This window comes from Nannobrachium achirus (genome assembly GCF_963921795.1).
Source record: "Nannobrachium achirus genome assembly, chromosome: 9".
NCBI classification, from domain to species: Eukaryota; Metazoa; Chordata; class Actinopteri; order Myctophiformes; family Myctophidae; genus Nannobrachium; species Nannobrachium achirus.
The window spans coordinates 46,351,702-46,372,864 of record NC_137818.1 but is presented as its reverse complement, the minus strand read 5'-3'; the positions used below and the strand labels follow the sequence as shown (position 1 = coordinate 46,372,864).

The 21,163-nt window shown below is 43.2% G+C and overlaps 1 protein-coding gene across 1 annotated transcript in view; it reads left to right on the top strand.

Moving 5' to 3' along the window:
* Positions 1-20,770, top strand: part of LOC308290911 (plasma membrane calcium-transporting ATPase 2-like) — a gene marked incomplete at both ends in the record, with an annotated part of 45,031 nt that extends 24,261 nt beyond the window's left edge. The window contains 16 exons of the mRNA XM_080732824.1: positions 541-579; positions 699-863; positions 1,623-1,837; positions 2,778-3,020; positions 4,443-4,684; positions 6,309-6,543; positions 7,772-7,951; positions 8,520-8,607; positions 9,215-9,321; positions 10,285-10,476; positions 11,055-11,268; positions 11,916-12,127; positions 12,724-12,831; positions 13,971-14,153; positions 15,733-15,822; positions 20,339-20,770. Of these exons, the coding sequence (XP_080588950.1) occupies positions 541-579; positions 699-863; positions 1,623-1,837; positions 2,778-3,020; positions 4,443-4,684; positions 6,309-6,543; positions 7,772-7,951; positions 8,520-8,607; positions 9,215-9,321; positions 10,285-10,476; positions 11,055-11,268; positions 11,916-12,127; positions 12,724-12,831; positions 13,971-14,153; positions 15,733-15,822; positions 20,339-20,770 (2,945 nt within the window). The remainder of the gene's footprint in view (positions 1-540; positions 580-698; positions 864-1,622; positions 1,838-2,777; positions 3,021-4,442; positions 4,685-6,308; positions 6,544-7,771; positions 7,952-8,519; positions 8,608-9,214; positions 9,322-10,284; positions 10,477-11,054; positions 11,269-11,915; positions 12,128-12,723; positions 12,832-13,970; positions 14,154-15,732; positions 15,823-20,338) is intronic.
* Positions 20,771-21,163: the final 393 nt, after the last annotated feature.

Sequence of the window (21,163 nt, the reverse complement as noted above, 5' to 3'; positions counted from 1 at the left end):
CCGGTCGCGTCCGGCCTCCAAAGCGCTACTGTTCAAAAGACTATTTTGCGTCCAGAAGATTATCTGCTGTCTATATGGCAAAGTTTTGTTGGTCACGCTGCCAACCATGCACCTGAGCTGCGGTGAGCTGTGAACATGTGCCACCTTGTGCCTTGTTCGTCTAAGTACTGTAGGGCCCTATATTACATTTATTCATACCAATCTGATGCTTTAATTTTACTTTCTTTCTTTCTTTCTTTCTTTCTTTCTTTTCTTTTTATTCATTTTCTCACATAATATATGTAAAAAGTTTTTTTTTTTCAGTGCTGTTATTCAGACTAGACTAGACTATAATAGTACTTTGAATTGACTTAAATCATCTTAATACATTTGCCTCACCTTGCCTTTAGTTTGCACCTAAGAAGCTGCCATGATTATTCTTCCAGGAGGGGATTTCATATTATACAGCAGAAAAATAACAAAAAACACAAAATAACAAATGTCTCAAAATTTGAAAGCATCAAGTATAAAATGCAAGTCTGCGTCTTTATTTATTCTCAGGCAAGCCAGATGGCACCCTGGAGAACAATCAGAACAAAGGTAAGCTTTGTTACCAGACTGTACACTGCAAGATCCTGAATGTAAAATGTACCTCTGAGAGTGTATGCCATGCGGGTTGTCACCCTGCTAACTATTTAACCAACTTTGCATCATCCCAGCCAAGAAACAGGATGAGGCTGTTGCCATGGAGATGCAACCTCTGAAGAGTGCCGAGGGTGGGGAGGTGGAGGAGAAGGAGAAGAAGAGAACCCACGCGCCGAAAAAAGAGAAATCGGTCCTCCAGGGAAAGCTCACCAAACTGGCAGTGCAAATTGGGAAGGCAGGTGAGGCACATTTCCTTTGATGGGCGTCCTCTGTGTGCTTGTCTGTGTGCTTTCCTAAAAGCCGGAGTCATACTTCGTTCGTCGCACAGCGGTATCGTGCCTCGAAAATAGACAATCTGCAATCCATTCAAGTGTTTCATGCAAACTTTCATTTGGACAGACTTCAAAGCTGAGTTGAATCTGACGGCAGAGCTGCAGCACCACCGACTAGCAGTGTCATGGGTTCAACAGAACACTCTGTTCCTTTAGGTGACCGACTTCAGAAGGAATGATCATGTGGAGAGATTTGTTATATAATGCAGAATACTCATTAAAAGGAATACATTTGGCCACCTGATCATCTCATCATTGTTGTGCCCACCCGTTATATTCATTTGTCAAGGGGCTCATGTGTAAAGTGTCTCAGGAGCTTCTAAAGCATTAACTTTTAAAGGCATACTGTAGGATAAGATCATTTCAACTACTGTATGCAGTTGAAATGATCCTATAGGCCTACCAGTATTGTATATATTTCTTTCTATTTTGTACTTCAAACTTATGACGGTATCATATCAAATTGCGAAAAAGATGTGAGGTTGTAGATCAACTATTTTGCTACAATTATTGCTTTTTGTTTTGCCTATACTGACATGCCCAAAATATGTCTCAGGGTTAAAGTGGTTAAATCTGTCTGGGGTTTGTAATGCATAATTGTACTTGCTGTGTGAGCACTGTATGATGTGGAAACGACCCCAAAACAGATCTAATTTTTCTTTCCAGGCTTGGTCATGTCTGCCCTCACAGTTATCATCCTGGTTGTGTACTTTGTGATCGAGACCTTTGTGGTGCAGGGGAGGCCGTGGCTCACAGAATGCACACCAGTCTACGTGCAGTACTTTGTCAAATTCTTCATCATTGGTGTGACAGTGCTAGTGGTGGCTGTTCCAGAAGGCTTACCGCTGGCTGTCACCATATCCCTGGCTTATTCTGTTAAGGTGAGAGGAGCCCTGCATCCCTTCTTTGTTGATGTGTGGGTGTTGTGTTTGTGGGCGTGGCCACATTCCGCGTTTAGGACAGTGGTTCTCGACCTTTTCAGGCCGCGACCCCCAAAATAATCATATTTTAAGTGTGCCCCCCACCACCCTGACGATCACTAAGAGGTGAGAGGTTTACGTTGAGTGAGAAAACAATGTTGCACATTAAGTTAATCATCTGGGGACCCCCCAGAATAATTTGGCGCCCCCCCTGGGGGTCCCGACCCACAGGTTGAGAACCACTGGTTTAGGAGACACAAAGATGAGTAGGAACAACCTCCCAGCATGGCAAGGTTAAAGGTTCATGTATGTTTTGAGTGTTGAGTGAGCAGATGATCTGTGAACACAGATTTGTCTTTGTTTTAGGAATCTTTAGGACTTCCGAAATATTGTTTTATTCTGTGTGTCACGTTTGGTCATGCAAGTTTTGTGGCCTCTATTTTGATTGTCTTAAGTACCAGATCTTATGCCTTAACTTAAAGGCCTGTCCATACTGTCTCCGGCCACCGAACTTTTCGTCGGAGAGTTCCGACTTTCAGACTGTCCTTATTATTATAAGCTTGTCTCCACCACCGCACTCTGACCACACGGGTGCGTCGTACAAATCAATAGTTCAATAAATCTGAAATACGTTTTATTTTTTTCATATGCCGCAAGATGGCAAAAGATCACAGACTTTTCTGCTATCCGTTCATATTATTAAAATATGTCATTGTGTCTTTACCTCCCCAAAAGAAATCCTTGGGGGTGCACTAAGTGTGTGTGTGTGTGTGTGTGTGCGCGCGCGCTTGTGGGTGTGTGTGACTGTGTGTGTGTATAGACAACTGGTATGGTGCTCTGACATTTGATAGTCTTTCCCTGTCAAATAAGAATGTGTCTGTGCCCACGTGCCTGCCTTTAGAAAATGATGAAGGACAACAACCTGGTCCGCCACTTGGACGCCTGTGAGACCATGGGCAACGCCACTGCCATCTGCTCAGACAAAACCGGCACACTGACCACCAACCGCATGACTGTTGTGCAGGCCTACGCCTGTGACCATCACTTCCTCGAGATCCCTGACCCTGACCAGCTCAATCCTAAGGTGCTGGAGATGATGGTCAGCGCCATCGCCATCAACAGCGCCTACACCTCCAAGATCATGGTGAGATGATTGGTTTCAGCGTTTAGTTTGTTCATTTGAGAGAAGGACGTGTCTCTGTTCAGGATTCTTGTTTTTTTTTCTTCTGTGTAGGCCTGTTCTCTTAGGGCATTTTTGTAAGTTTGCTACCACAGTATAAAAATCATCCAAAGGCCTATAGCGGCTGTGCTTGGGACACATTGATGTAAGCAAACACAAGTGTAGCTACATGTACATTTATGTGCACTTACAATACTATTGACCAGTAAGACTCCCTAATCGGGAGATAAGCGACCGTAGGTCACATGTACACACAAAGAGGGCTGTAACTGCCATTGGTTCCTAGTTGTGTGGGCAATGTGTAGACATACTGTGTACCGATGTGCGTGATTTTAGGGCAAAATCTGTAGGAGCAGTGTCCAAAAATGTGTTTTGCAAGAATCGGCCTCATGGTGGCGCTAGAAGAGGGCCATGTGAGAAATGAGGGGTGGGGTCTCCGCGTTGCCTTGGCGGACGAATAGGTACCGGCCCCGGCTCTCCCGGACGCTCCTAGCCCGAGTTACGGCATTTTATGTGAGCTGCAGTGGAGGGGGTCCTCCACTGGGGGCGCCACCACTTTGGCATCCGTTCTGGAGCACCAGGAGTCGGTGGTCCCCGGGAATTCCCCGTGAGCAGCCCCATTGGGGTGGTCATTTGGTCATTTTTGCACATTTGGTCATTTTTTACATCTGGGGGTCCCCCAGGGACCTGGGGGTCCCTGGAGCTCGGGGGGTCCTTGGAGGTTGTAGTTTGGCAGGCAAGGAGTGTGTGTGCAAAATTTGGCATGGATCGGGGCAACGGTTGCGGAGATATGAGCAGGGCAATAGTGTGACGTGTGAGGTGTGACAGACAGACGGACAGACAGACAGACTGACTGACTGACGGACTGACGGACTGACGGACTGACTCACAGTTTGTGCAGGTTTTGATAGTAAGTGCGACCTACGGTCGCAACTATTGTTAATATAATTTTGGTATGATCACATTTGCACACATTATCTAACACACCTTAGTAATTAGCTGCAGCTGTGTTTTACACAGTGTACTAAGCCATTTAGATTATATTTAACCTATAGATAGCGACAAACTCACAAGTTAGCCTAGGTTTTTCGTCGTTGTCGGGTGGAAACCTTGTATCTCCGAGTTTCAAATGTGTACGTTCTTTTGCAAAGTAAAGCCCTGCTTCATCATACAAGGCGCACAAAAGTAGTGAAAACAGCAGATCTGCAAGCGCACAACGCCTCGCGGTGCTTGTAGATAGGCCAATTTCACTAGTTTAAATCATTTCTAAAATGATAAATGCAAAACGAACGGTTTTTGACATACAAGGTATTCACCCGACAACAACGTTTTACGTCTCCCTCAATGCTGAGAATCATCTCTATTTCCTATCACTATTCCCCTCAGCCCCCAGATAAAGAGGGGGGCTTGCCTAAGCAGGTGGGAAACAAGACCGAGTGTGGCCTCTTGGGCTTCGTGCTCGACCTGAAGAGAGACTACGTCCCCATCCGAGAGCACATCCCCGAGGAGAAGCTCTACAAGGTCTACACCTTCAACTCGGTGCGGAAGTCCATGAGCACTGTGGTGCAGCTCCCGGACGGATCCTTCCGCCTCTACAGCAAAGGTGCATCTGAGGTCCTGCTCAAGAAGTGAGTGACATGCATGCACATAGATTTTAAAAAGTGTGAGGTTAACCAATATCAAATCCAACATTTGTCACATATCCGGTATCAGGGGTGTCGCACCAAATTCTGGGCCCTGGGTACAAGGATTCACTGTGGGCCCCCCATGAATGTTCTTCATAGGGGGAGGCTGTTTAACCCATTTAGCCCGGGAACGCATTACTACGCATTATTCTGTGCAGTGTTGTAGTGCTAAATTTGGAAGTGTGGGCACGCATGCACGCGCGTCGATGCGCGTGCACGCACAACGTGCACGTAACATTTTAGGTGGGTTAAAACAGGTCTGCGCGGCGGCAGAAATAGCCTTGACCACTCATTCTTGACCACTCATTCTCAACCAATGATTTGATGACCGGATCATCAGCTAAACTTCCCATGCAATAGCTGCACAACTGAACTGATATTTCCAATTAATGAATCCACTCTCAAATCTTCTATTACCTTCTGCTGTGTCAATCATGCTCATTTCAGCACAGCTGGCGAGCCTATTTCAACCAATTGCTGGGTCAGAACGACCTGTAATATAATATCAATATTTTCTAGAGACATTTCACAACAGATATTTTACAGGGTTAATGCACGGCGGCATAACAGAACCGTTTTAGGCATAATAGGTTTAGGCACGATGTCTTACCTAACAACCACCAGTCCACGAATAAGAATAAGACATGTTTATTTACTCACGGTTAAAGATAAGAATGCATCACGTCACCGTTGTACAGGCAGTGGTGGTGGTGTCTGTCTGCATTTGACCGGAATTATACACGGGTAGATAATCCAAGGTAACAAAAATTCACAACAAACAAACTGCTGCAGGCTACAGTAACCGCTTAAAGTTTGAAGAAGAAAACACAAACAGACTGTGTTGTTGTTGGTTGGTCAGTGAGTCTTAAAATCCCATAGCCCGAAGGGGCAGTCAGCTTGTTGGTTGGTTGTTGGTTGTCATGGTGATATTACAACCAATCGGTGGACGATCTGCTCTGTACTTGCCTGGCTTGTCTGCACTCTGTCTGCGGTACAGTAGGTACTTGATGACAGTAGGTACTTGATGACACGACAAGCCAGCCTGCCAGCCCGCGCATCACTAGTGCACGCGCGTCAATGCGCATGCGCGCGACGTGAGAGAAGTGTGGGCACGCGGTGCCCACGCATGTACGCCCCACTACATCCCTGATTCTGTGCTTTAGCTATTGAAAAATAGCAGATATACAAGCTCACAGCGCAAGAGAGAGACAAGAGCAGACTAAGTACAGAGTGAAAGGTCAAGTTTATTAAGTATTGACGGACCGTTCAAGTGGTTAAATATCTGAAAACACAAATTGACATGAATCCAAAATACACTGATGATCGATCGTGCTGTCAAACAATGAAACTATATGGAATCTATGAAAAGGTTGTGGGGATCCCTGCTTCATCTCTCTCTCAGCTAAGGGGTCCTTGGCCTGAAAACGTTGAAGAGCCCTGGTCTATAGCTGGCCCTTAGGGCGTCTTACTGGTTTATCCATTTGTAAATGAGAGTGTCTACCAATATAACCACATTGCATTTGTACCCTCCAGAGTTAAATAATCAGTGTTGTACTTTCTTTGCAAGGTGCACATCCATAATGAGTGCGAGTGGTGAGCTGCGGGCCCTCCGTCCACGGGATAAGGACGAAATGATCAAGAAGGTGATTGAGCCCATGGCGTGCGATGGCCTACGAACCATTTGCGTGGCATACCGAGACCTCACAGGGAGTCCAGAGCCTGACTGGGAGAATGAGGCTGCCATCCTGACCGACTTGATCTGCCTTTGTGTGGTGGGCATTGAGGACCCTGTCCGTCCAGAGGTAGGATGTTATGTTATGTTATGTCCCTCCGTCTGTCCGTCACGTCACGTCACGTCACGTCACGTCACGTCACACTTTTGGCCCGACTCTTATCTCCGACAACGTTGGCCCTATTGATGCCAAACTTTGCACACACACTCCTTGGATGGCAAATCACCACCTCCGTCCCTGATTTCTCTCATGGCCCTCTTCTAGCACAACACATTTTTGGACACTGCTCCTACAGATTTTCGCCTAAAATCACGCTAAGTGGTACACAGTATCTCTAAAGTCATATCATCAACATGGATCTGTCCCATTTCCCATATTTCCCCGCCTGATTGCCTACGATTGCCTTCTAAAGTTTGTGTATGCAACGTGACGGTCGCTTATCTGATTAGGGAGTCTCACTGGTGTTAGGTAGCACTTTCAAAATTGTCTCAGGAATTTGAATTTGGAAATAGACTGCACTCTGTCGAGCTGCCAACTTGCGCGTTGTGCAATTGTGGCCATATATGGCCTACTTTTGTGCCTCTGTCGAGGTGCCAAGTGCCAACTTGCGCCTTGTTATTTATATCAGGTCGCACTTGTTGGTGGTGACGTCACCGAGAACGCTGCTCCCTCATTGGCTAAAGGCCCTGCCTTTGTACTGTCGTCTGGAAACAGACAGCTGGGAACAGACAGCACCAAACACAGTACTTGCGCCCTCTGCTGGGGGGGGGGGAAAGGCCATCTATGAATAAAATGTAGCATTTAAATACATTGATATAGGATTAGGCAGACCCGTTCAAAGAGAGAGTTATAGCAACTTGATCTCGCCACGATGTGATCGTTTGGTTCATGTATCGAGCATGGTTTATAAACACTGATGAATGGGGTTCAACGCTGGAACTACACTTTAGAAACTATTGATATCCCTGTGGAAAGCATTACTTCAACATTCTTCTGGTTATTGTTGTTATCTCTGAGCAGTACATTCCAAATCAACTGTATGTTGCCCTAGAATTGGATCCTTTTCATCTGCAATATTAAATGAGATAGTAAATGCTGGTGGAGAGAATTTTTGTAACTGGCTCCGCTGAATGTAAATTATGTGGCACACTTGTGCCATAGTTTAAAATGGTTGATTCTAGACAATAGTATTAATGTTCCTTCACTGGTATTGAAGACATTCCAAATGGAATTTGTCACTGGGCCACCTACACTATATGCGTTGTCACAGACAATAACCAATCTTCCCCTTTCCCAGGTCCCAGCTGCCATCAAGCAATGCCAGGAGGCAGGTATCACAGTGCGCATGGTGACAGGTGATAACCTTAACACTGCTCGTGCCATCGCTACAAAGTGTGGCATCATTCAGCCAGGGGATGACTTCATCTGCATTGAGGGTAAAGAATTCAATCGACGAATCCGGAATGAGAAAGGAGAGGTATAGCAAATGTTTTTCTATTTCTTTTTTGCATGCATCTTGTAAAACACTTTTCTGAAAGGTAGGGCAAGTGATTTCATTGAATTCAAATAATAACAAAATCGATGAATCATGATCGAGTGGGGGCGGGCCTTAAGTACACCAAGGGCCCGCCCCCTCTCCATTATGATTGGAGGAAGGCCCCAACTCTATCCTGATTGGAGGAAGGCCGTCATCTACAGGGAAAACTGAAACTGCTTTTTTTCTCCTCACAGGGGATAGGGCGGAAGTCCTTATATGGACCAAACACTCTATAGCACTGTTTCTCAAAGTGGATTTCAGGGACTCTCTAGGTTCCTTTATGGGGGTCTAAATTGACCCTTACAAGTCTGTAACCTTGACAGCGTACACATTTGTACACTGTCAAAGTTAAGGGGAGACGGTCAAATTTCAAAGTTTGAGAACCACTGCTCTAGATCGTAACTAGTACTGAACATAGACCCATTTTGTTATCATTTGAATTCAATACAATCACTTACCCTACCTCTAACATGCAAACATGCTCATCAAGTGTCACTGATTCACACAGATTGAGCAAGAGCGCCTTGACAAGGTCTGGCCCAAGCTGAGGGTCCTGGCTCGCTCCTCCCCAACAGACAAACACACTTTGGTAAAAGGTTGGTGTTTCTGTGTCTAACCTGTACAAATAGATATCTAGCATGCCTGCCAACATTAGGCTGTGGAAAAGAGGGAGACATTCTGGGGTATTAATTCATTAATTAATTAAATGGCCTACACTTCAACACCCCCGCCACTATTTTGTACCCTGCACCACTGGTTCCCATTTGTGGGTCGCAGACACATTTTTTATGGGTCCCTCTGCTTTTTGTTTCCTACATTTTGTTTTTAATTATTACTATTTCAAGACATAAAAAATAAATACCCAAAAAGCTAAATATTTCATTAATTAATGACAACATTCTATGATTTTTTTTCCAGTAATTTCATGAAGAAATCAAAGACAAATCTAAGAAATTCCATAAATTAGAAAACAGAAGTAGCTATAGTGAAAACAGCCGATCTACAAGCTCACGCGTTGTGAGCTTGTAGATCGGCTGTTTTCTGCTGTTTGTCCCGGGCAAACGTCTAATTTCTCTTTTGGGTGTGTTATCGTGAATATCGGCACGTATTGCTGCAGGAACGAGCAGAAGGCGAGTTCCGTAGGCAGCAGGTGTGCCTACTGTGTATTGCAAGGCACTGGGTAATAATATGTCTCATGTCCAGGCATCATTGACAGCACAGTACTAGAACAGCGTCAGGTCGTGGCTGTGACAGGAGATGGGACCAACGACGGGCCTGCCCTGAAGAAAGCTGATGTTGGGTTCGCCATGGTGAGAAGAGAGGATGATGATGACTTATTATTGATCCATTTTAGACCAGTGAAATGAAGGATCTCTGTCACTGGGGACAGAGGTGTGTGTGTGTGTGTGTGTGTGTGTGTGTGTGTGTGTGTGTGTGTGTGTGTGTGTGTGTGTGTGTGTGTGTGTGTGTGTGCGCGCGCGCGCGTGTGTGTGTGTGTGTGTTGAACAGCTAAAAAAAAAGAAAAGTCTCATGCGTTCGCAGAGACATTTTTTTCAGTATGAAATACATAATTTATTATCAGTCGCCCTTCGAAAAATATTCTCAGCTGTCAGATCATGCTGAATTTGGTTTGGGGCGGTGCTTCTGGGCAAGACAAGTTTCACTTCCAACAGACTTTTAGCAGTCGCAGTTCGTGCAGATGCTGAAATGTCGACATACTGTACTGTAGCTGCCAGAGATGTCACCAAAAATAGCATTAGTACTTTCTTACATCTCAAATCTTTCCATATAGAAGGACCAGAGGATAAAAACTAATAGTCACTGACATCAGTGTTCGAGGTAGAAACTAGGGATGAGACGACTGACGATAAGCGATATTATCGTTTATCGTGATAAAAAACACTCACGATAATCTTATCGTGGAGATTTAATTTATTGTGATATCGTCCTCCATCATGCACTGGGATCAATTTACCTTTTAATTTGCCGAGCTACATATCCGGTACCACTTAAACCCTCTATAATTGGTAAAAGGTACTTATAATATACGTACTTGATAGTCCTTTTTTCACTCTCTATCAAATGTCTTTGACAAAAAATAGCCGATTTCCAAGCTTTTTGGCAAATGTTCCGCCCCAGGATAATGGATTTTGATTATCGTGATAATATCGTAAATCGCGATTTATTTTGTCACAATAATCGTGATATGAAATTTTCATATCGTCCCATCCCTAGTAGAAACTTAAGGAACCCATATCCCTCTGTGTGCTCAGGGCATCGCTGGTACGGATGTGGCGAAAGAGGCTTCCGACATCATCTTAACGGACGACAACTTCTCCAGCATCGTCAAAGCCGTCATGTGGGGGAGGAATGTTTATGACAGCATTTCAAAGTTCCTGCAGTTCCAGCTCACGGTGAATGTGGTGGCCGTCATTGTGGCCTTCACCGGTGCATGTATCACACAGGTAATCAGCACGTTTGTAATTAGGGCACTGGTTCTCACTGTGGGGTCTGGGGACCCCACAGGATTCCAGAGGTTCCCCCATCTAAATGAGTTAGGAGGAACTGGACCCTTATGAGTCTTTAACTTCCTTATCTCCATTTCGTTCTATTTTTACACTCTCAGAGTTCAATGTAGACTGAGGATTTGACATTGTCTGTTGGGCTCCAAGATATAAAAATCATATCAAATAGGGGTCTGTGGTTTTATGCATAAGAAACGGGGGGTCCTGGAGATTATAAACATTGTGAATTACTGAGACTGCTGGAAACCATGAATATCGTCACTGTCTGGCAAAAACCTAAATTTTTGAGGTTTTCAGGGCTATTGAACACCCTTTACATCTGTGTGTTGGTTAAAATAATAACCAACACACAGAACCTCTGTGTCAAAACCTCTTAACTCCACTTGAGCTTATTTTCCCAAAAAAGAACATTATGGAGTTTTGGCCCGACATCAGAGATATGTAGCATATGTACTACAGTAGCAGTACGGCTCCAGTTCCGGTTCCAGCCTGCTGTGTCCCTCTGGTTGTCTGTTTAGGACTCTCCTCTGAAGGCAGTACAGATGCTCTGGGTGAACCTGATCATGGATACCTTTGCCTCGCTGGCGTTGGCCACTGAACCCCCCACCGAATCCCTGTTGAAAAGGAAGCCCTACGGCCGCAACAACCCCCTCATCTCCCTCACCATGATGAAGAACATCCTGGGCCACGGCATTTATCAACTCATCATCATCTTCACTCTTCTGTTTGTAGGTAGGTGACCCACCCTCATGTGAGTGTGAGTGCATGTTAGTGATGCGCCGGTCCAAACAGACCTGCCCCAAACAGCCCCGCCAAAGAAGTTAGCGTGTCTTGACCCGACCACAGGTCTATCCGCCAGACCCGCGGGTTACAGGTCAACCTGCGCATTACTATTTGACCCGCCCCGTCCCGGCCCTCCCAAAAACTCTACATTTCTTGACACGTTCTTAGCCGCCCCCACCAAGCCAGCAAACTACAAGATGAATCGTGACCATATTATTCGGTTCAAAAAAGTAAATTAATGGGGTTTTTACATTCAAGAAGAAAAGAAAAGAAAAGAAAAGAAAAGAAAAGAAAAGAAAAGAAAAAAAAAAGAAAAAACAATCCAGATGACTGCTGGAGACCATATCGTCACTGTCAGGCAGAAACCTTGTATCTCCAAATTTCAAATGAGTATGTTTTTTGGTAAATTAAAGACTTCATTATATGAAGTAGGGCCTCGTGATGCGAGGCGTTGTGTGCTTGTAGATCGGCTATTTTCACTATTTTAAATCATTTTTAAAATAATAACAAAAAAAGGGAAGTTTTTGGACACACAAGGTTTCCACACGGCAACGACGATATACAAATGGTGACCGTGATGATGTGTCTCATTGCAGGAGAGAAGATCTTCAACATTGACAGTGGACGTAACGCTCCGCTGCATTCCCCCCCCTCTGAGCACTACACCATCATCTTCAACATATTTGTACTCATGCAGCTGTTCAATGAGATCAACGCCCGCAAGATCCACGGGGAGAGAAATGTGTTCGACGGGATATTTCGCAACCCTATCTTCTGTGGCATCGTCTTTGGCACCTTTGGTGTGCAGGTGAGTTTCTATAGCGTACGCAGTGAAATCTTGAGTGTTAGTTTAACTGAGACTATGCTGTTTGTACTTGTGTTTTGACCAGTCCCATGAATTTTGGTAATAATGGTGAACTGGGTCAAGGCTCAAATTTTACTCTAATCGGACTGGAGGGACCAGATCTAAGATAAATAAAGTCTTCAACATTTCAGTGAAAGGGCACATTTTTGAAGTTCATTGCACATTTTTGGTGTGCCAAAAAACTAGGAAATTCTGTATTAATATTAATATTTTGAATCAAAATACTAATATACATTTTCATTCAAGACAAATGCATTGTTTAAAATACTAATACATTTTTATTCAAGACAAATGCATTGTTTTATGTCTTGAAATACATTTGAAGCATTCAACACTAATGTGACTAGTTATAAGAGTATATATGACTGATAGATCCATTTAGCTGAAACTTAATTAAATAGATTGCTTATACCATTCGCAACAGATCCAATTGAGCCTTACTTCCATATGGCTTACAAAACAATGTGGCATGTTCATTTGGTACGTCTGTTTAATCCAATGCGTTTAAGCTTGTTCTCTGTATGTTCTGTTGTGTTCAGATTGTGATCGTGCAGTGGGGGGGAAAGCCTTTTAGCTGCGCGCCTCTCAACGTGGAGCAGTGGTTGTGGTGCTTATTCGCGGGACTTGGGGAGCTGCTTTGGGGACAGGTGACACAACCCCTTTCCTGCCTTGTACCTAGTCTTAGCCTGTGTATTTGGTAAAACAGTATTTATTATTGTGTGAAAGATGTTCAGGCCAAGGACCCCTTAGCTGAGAGAGAGATGAAGCAAGGACCCCCAATCACCACCTTTATCATAGATTCCATATAGTTTCATCGTTTGACAGCACATTTATCGCTGCGTATTTTGGAATCATGTAAATTTGTGTATTCAGATATTTAACCACTTGAACTGTCAGTACTTAATAAACTTGACCTTTCACTCTGTACTTAGTCTACTCTTTTTCTCCTCTACACAAAACTTCTTAGCCGAAAATAGCCGATCTACAAGCTCACAACGCCTCGCAGTGCGAGACGTTGTGAGCTTGTAGATCTGCTATTTTTGGCTAAAGTTCTCAGAATATGGACATTAAGGTTCAAGTGGTTAATATAAAAAAGGAGGAAAAAAAGATTTGGAGGACCCCCTGTAGTAACTCTGAGGACCCCCTAGGGGTCCCAGACAAAATATTACCAATCCTTTAGACCAACACATCCCCAATAAAGTTTACCCACAAATATGGGCAGCATATCAACATGTTTCTCTTTTGCTGTATTGATTCCTCTAAATTGAGCATTTAATGTAAATCCCATTATTAGTGACACATGTCAATAAGGTGTAGGTGAATTATTATTCTGATATGCTAAAGAGGGCAACGTTTTTATTTTCAGACACGTGAGCGACCGATTAACTGCATTAATTATAATACAATAATGTCATACATTGCTTACTGCAGTGGTTCTCAACCTGTGGATCCCCAGGGGGGTCTCCAAATTATTTTGGGGGGTCCCCAGATGTTTAGCTAAATGTTTTCCTACTCAACAGTAAACAGACCAACATGCAGTATAAATGTATCTGCACATTTCTAAAGTGACAATTTGAGGACTTTAAAGACCTTTTCAGTACCTCTGGTCAAACATTGGTCAAATTGTCAAATATTATAGGCAGAAATTGTGAAAATAACAGCTCTACATGCTCACAACGCCTCGCAACGCAATTCCAAGTGCTTATGTAGGGTGGGGTGTCCCCAGTTCAAATATGATTAGTTTGGGGGTTGCGGACCACTGGCTTACTGTGCTTGGTTGTGGCAGATCATCACCTCCGTACCCACACACCGCCTCAAATGCCTGAAGACGGCGGGAGGCGGGAGGGAGACGGACGACGTCCTGGACGACGACATGGCGGAGGATGAGGACGAGATTGACCACGCCGAGAGGGAGCTGCGCCGAGGCCAGATCCTCTGGTTCCGCGGACTCAACCGTATTCAGACTCAGGTACGGTTGGACCCTCTCCAATCAAACTGTGTTGTGCTGTAAGCCAGCCATCGCCTCAGGCTGTGCCGCCGGCCACACCTTGATTAGTGTGTTGGAGTGGTGTCACTGCCAAAAATAGATCGCTGCTCAAAATAGATCGGGATACTGTCTCCGAATGACCTCGGGCTGGAGAGATAGTCTCTTCACTCAAAGAACAAAGGTTGCGTCATAACCAAACCTTCTCGCTGCACTCTGTGATCGTGTGATCAATACAAAACGTGAATAACTGTGTAGCAGTGTTGAACGTGTTTAAACTTTCTTTCACCCCGTTCCACATCACAATGCCTTAATTCCATTTCATCATATTTTTGTTCCGTTTCTTCTTACGTTTCTTATGTTTTGATCTATATGGTGACAGTTGTATTCTCCATTTTGACCCTGTATTTAGCATTGTATTTTGTGATACAATGGGCTGACATTATTTCTATTTTTGTGTGTCATTTTTGTGTCATACTGCCAAGAGTAGCCTACGGTTAATACACCCCACATAACGCTACTATTCTCTCCTCTCATAGAGATCAGGACAGATTCAGTTGTTGCTTCACGGTGTGTCTTTATGTTTTGTTTATGTATGTCATTTGTATTTGACATTGCACCTGTACCTGTATATTTATGACTAGTGCCTCAGGAATTGTAATAAACGTAAAACAACTTTGATTCCCAATCCGTTGCCAGATGATCAGAGATCTCCGACTACTCATACTACGTACGTTCGGTGACATCTAAATTTAATGTAGCTAAAACTGTGTGGAAACAACAACAACTGCAATGCAGAACAAAGGCAAAGACTTTATAGGGTGGTTCTTTATAGTGGGACAGTATCAAGATTGGTTTTCAAAGTGGGCGTAGGTTCCACCAGACGTATCGTTAGTCAGAGATCTCCAATCGTCTGGCTATGCGAGATTAAACAGAGGACAGTCCTTGCGGAACATTATGTGCTACTGGGTAAAGTCCTTACCATGCACTTGTGATGTGACATTGAATCTGAATCGTGCCAAACTGTGCCAAGGCCCTCATGTCTGGAAAGGTAAAATGGGAAATAGCACACGCTACTTAGAACAGTGTTTCTCAAACTTTCAAATTTCAAGGTCTCCCCTTAACTCTGACAGTGTACAAATGGAACCAAATGAACCCGTTAGGGTTCATTTGGTTCCATTTGTACACTGTCGGAGTTACAGACTAGTATGGGTCAATTTAGACCCCCATAAAGGAACCCACAGAGTCCCTGGAATCCACTTTCAAGAACTACTGACTTACAGTCAAATCCAGTGTTAATTTAACTATGAAAGTCTACAAATGTAACCAAATGGACCCATAAAGGATAAATGAATACTGAGGATTTTACTTTGTATAAAATTTAAATGTTTTATTTCTTAGTTTGCCATGTCCACTTAACATGCCCACCTTTGAATTGCTCCCGCTTTTGTTTCGTATTCGTTCTGGACCTTGAAAGTTGAGAGTGCCATTCTTTTCCCCCAAACACCCAGTAGAGTTTCTGTGTCACGTCCATGTTGCCTGTCCCTCTGTGTTTCTCCAACAGATGGAAGTAGTGAGTACCTTCAAGAGGAGCGGCTCCTTTCAGGGTGCTGCCGCGCGCCGCCGCTCGTCTGTTCTGAGCCAACTCCATGACGTAACCAATATTTCTACTCCCACTCACGTAGTTCTCTCCAATGCAACTGGTGCGCCTGGGAGTGAGTTTCTGCCATCCATTACCGGCACATAGCAAAAGAAATACAATTAACTAAACCGACAACAACAGCCCATTTGGAATGAGCATGAATGACCTGCATCTTCTGATAGAATTTCATCCTTGGCTGCCAGAAATTGTGATATCCAACATCCAAATTGAAATTTTCAAATTTGCTTGAATGATTGGGTGTTTACTGTATGTCATTGCAAGTGTGTGTGTGCGCAAGTGTGCGTGCATGCCTGTGTGCGCACGTGTGTGTGTGTGTGTGTGTGTGTGTGTGTGTGTGTGTGTGTGTGTGTGTGTGTGTGTGTGTGTGTGTGTGTGTGTGTGTGTGTGTGTGTGTGTGCATGACAAAGGGTTATCACATTGTCACACTGCCGTGCCTTGACTTGCTTCATGATGTTCTGTTGGTTTTGTGAACCTGTGATGTTTCATCATTTATTTCTCTTGTTTTAACTCTTCACTACCTCCGTCTTTTAATCTCCTTCCTCTCATGCTGCACAGCCCTCTGCTGCACTCTGCTGTGCTCCACTGAAAACAAAAATGATGCATCCAGTATTCAGAGCAACTTTCTGTTTTAAAACATTAATTGGTCATGTACAGTATAGTAGTTTAACTTCAAGTTGAATTGATTTATGAAGCAGACATTCCCATTTACAACATTTAAAACCAATCAAGATTGAGGATACTGATCAATGAATCAATTCAAAAAGTAGGGATTTAGTTAGTTTCAAGGTCACCTACATTTGCTAACTAACCTTATTCTCAGTAAATGTATACATTGTCTAAAAGACCATGGCAGTAAGACTTGATCCAAACGTGGAGATGATGTAAACCTTCGAGTATGCCTGCAACATTTTAATCTTTCAAGCCTTTTTTTTCCTCCACAGCTTCATAGATTCCTCACTTTTTGTTTTACAGCTGCCAAAATGCCTTATTTCTCTCTATGTTTAGGAATAACTTTGCTGTTACACTTTTCTTGGTGTAGGTCCATCTTCTGGAGGGTGAAAACATTGTACATTAAAATCCTCACTGTTCATTTAACTCAGAGAGTGTACACGTGGGTGAATGAACACTGAGGATGTCACTGTGCACATGCCTTGATTGATCGATCGATTGATTGATTCACTCAAGTGAAGTGAGTGAATCGATCATCATTCATTCATTCATTACATGATATTCTGTCCTTTGCAAAAACTTCAACATTCTTCTTACAGTGTGAAACCTCAAAAGCCAAACCCCCAAAGATCATGAATACCATTCAGATCATTGATACGGATTACGGACCATGATAATGAGATGATTACTGACCATAATAGGCTACTGACCATGATATTGACATGATGCTGACCATGATATTGATATGATGCTGACCAGACATGATACTGACATGATACTGACCATGATACTGACCATGATACTGACCATGATACTGACATGATACTGACCATGATACTGACATGATACTGACCATGATACTGACATGATACTGACATGATACTGACCATGATACTGACATGATACTGACATGATACTGACCATGATACTGACCATGATACTGACATGATACTGACATGATACTGACATGATACTGACCATGATACTGACATGATACTGACATGATACTGACCATGATACTGACCATGATACTGACAAGACATGATACTGACCATGATACTGACCATGCTACTGACAAGACATGATACTGACCATGATACTGACCATGATACTGACCATGATACTGACATGATACTGACATGATACTGACCATGATACTGACCATGATACTGACATGATACTGACCATGATACTGACATGATACTGACCATGATACTGACCATGATACTGACCATGATACTGACATGATACTGACATGATACTGACCATGATACTGACCATGATACTGACATGATACTGACCATGATACTGACATGATACTGACCATGATACTGACCATGATACTGACATGATACTGACCATGATACTGACCATGATACTGACATGATACTGACCATGGTACTGACCATGATACTGACAAGACATGATACTGACATGATACTGACAAGACATGATACTGACATGATACTGACCATGATACTGACATGATACTGACATGATACTGACCATGATACTTGACTTGCATACATCCTCACTTGCCAATGGAATTAAACGTTAGAACATTCCTTATTGTGTTGCTAACTTGCTATACTGTTACGTTCCATGACTATTCATTTTCCTTTTACTTCACTGATAAACAAAGCTCTGAGGTTCCACAAGGTCTTGTTTTGATCTTATTTTTAAAACAGTGACTCCACCAGACTAGATAAATTGAGCCCAACCCTGAATTAAATGTTGACTAATTTGCATTGCTCTCATCTGTCCTTGGCCTCTTTCTGCTATCTACTCCTCCCTGAATCAGTCAGCCGTTCTGGTTGCAATCACTCAAAGCAGCGGAGCCACTGATTCAAGAACTCCATGTCTAACTTTTCATCTCGACTTTCTGTTTTTCTTTAAAATAATCACACTTTGAGTTATGTAGCCTTTTGACAAGGGGCATCATACTCGAATGTTTACATCTCCCAGATGTAGCTTTATACGCATCCAAATGAATCTGACAAACATTTTATGAGAATGAATGGGCTTTAAAAACATTATTCTGTGTTGCCTGGATTCTTCATTTTTGGCGTGTCTAAGGGGTCATAGTCACTCCATCATCAATTCATTTTACACACACACACACACACACACACACACACACACACACACACACACACACACACACACACACACACACACACACACACACACACACACACACACACACACACACACACACACACACACACACACACACACACACACACACTGGCTTTGTCTGCTCTGGAAACTTTATTTATTTCTCTGCATTTATTGTATGGTGAACAAGCCTTTGATGTGAGGCATGTGCAAGGCTTTCTTTCTTGATATATTTGCTGCTTTGAATTGCATGTTTAAATTATTGCATGCTTAGTCCGCTACACTGTAGGTTTGGCACTCCATCTGAGATCGGAGCATATCTCCTTTAAGATAAGACTTATCAAACTTCATATACGGTTGCATCTATGGAAGGCATACCAAAGGTATGTACAGTAGCTCAAACACACTAACCCTAAAAGCATGAACAGTGCTTAGTCCAGTGGTGGACTATGGATTGCCCTGCAATCATTTGCATGTAATCTCTCATGCCGAGTTACACAGCTATAATCCTCAGTGTGAAATGATTGAGTCGAGTTGAAATTTGGGTGTTAATTTGGGTCCAGTCGTGCACTGAAGTTAAATCAACGGTGAGGATTATTCCCCTGGTGACTTTTTCTATAATTCCACTGCATTGAAACAAGCCTTTTCTCAATCTGCTGGATGTGTTACTTCTCGCAGCATGAAAGTGAATGTTCTTCTACAACTTTGCATGCTGCTCAGTCAGTGTTGTCTACTGTGTCACTGTCCCTCTCTGCTGTCTCATGTTCTGTGTTGTCTACTGTGTCACTGTCCCTCTCTGCGGTCTCATGTTCTGTGTTCCAGCCGTCTGTCTAAGTTCTCCAGTACCTGGTCAGTGTTTCAACCAATCATGTATAGCCTACTGCGTTCTGTGCACAGTAAATCCTGTTAATATAACTCGGAGACGGTGTACAAATGTAACCAAATGGACCTGAAACATTTGGTTACATTTGTAGTACTAGTTACAATCCATACAGTTCCAATTGGTTCCTAACTATCAACTATCTGTTTTAGTTGGGAACCAACTAGAACCCGCAAATGTATAAATTAAGACTATTTTACTGTGTAATTTCTTTATTGTCTTCATCCTCACTGATCACATCATCAGTTTTGAATGTCTTCACAATGTGCTGACATTTGTAGAATTTCAACTGTTCTCTTCAGACTGAGATGTGAAATTTATGATTGTATAAACCTGTCAACTGGAATGTGCTAAATTAAATATATGTTTATTAGTTAAAGAAGGAATGTGCTAAATGAAATATATGTTTATTAGTTAAAGAAACATACAGGGGGTTTCCAGCCTTTTTGGAATGTGGGTGCATGCATGAGTGAGTACGTGTGTGTGTGTGCGTGTGTGCTTGTAGGCCTAAACTAATATTGACAATGTAAAAAGATGTGTTTGTAAGATTGACAAAGGATGCACAGTGCACACGTCAAAAAGGCTGGTATTCTTAAACACTTACTATAAGAAAAGGCAAATGATAGTACAGTAACATGAAAAAAAGTTTACATTAGATGCATGTGTTTTACTTTCATTTGAGCAATCATTTAGACAAGAGCAGAGTAACTAGAGTAATTTAGTTTATGAATTGCTACTTACACACAGGCTATTTTTGTAATCTTTCTATTATGTTAATTTTCTCTGCTTGTTCTGCGTCTCCCTTGTCTGTTCTGTCCATTCCCTTCCACAACGCAACAGATCCGAGTGGCGAAAGTGTTCCGTAGCTCTCTTTATGACGGCGTCGAGAAGCCAGGATCCAGGAACTCCATCCATGAATTCATGGCGCCTCCAGAATTCTTCATCAATGACTTGGTCCACAACATTCCCTTGATTGACGAGACAGATGTTGATGATGACTCGGCGAGATCTGACCGACCAAACAACCACGTTGACTCTGCAGATGTTTGTCAAAGCCCTCCTCCTCCTCCTCCTCCCGCCTCCCCGCGGCCTGACCCTCCACCCCGCACCCGCCGCAAATCTCGAGACAACCGCCAGCTGAGCCTCCCGGCGGAGGCCACCCTCAACTGCAACAACAACGCAGTAGAGAGCGGAGTTCACCTCCTGATACCAAAAGACACTTCTTCCACCCGCAGTTCCAGCCCATTGCACAGCTTTGAGACATGTTTATAATAACTCATGTACATCCGATTTTAGAGGAAGCAAGCAAATACACCAATGGCTTTGAGGGATATAATCTGTATAGGCTAACCCAATAGAAAAGGGACCAATGACATCCATACTCATCGAGGAACAAAGTATTACCTTGATCAACTTTGCTGGGATGGATCATTTAGAGATCGCTTTACTAGCTAATCTTTTCTCCCCTCTGCTTTTAACCTATGATGTCTGCTTGAGAATACATTCCCTCTCAAAAAGTTTCCCCGGAAAAAAACATTAACCCCACAAGACAGTTTTAAATGTATATCTAGGCATGCAATAGTAGATTGCTGAGTGTGGCTGAGTGACGAACAAAGCCTAATTTATACTTCGTCGTACTATGGATTTGTGTGCCGAAAATAGACT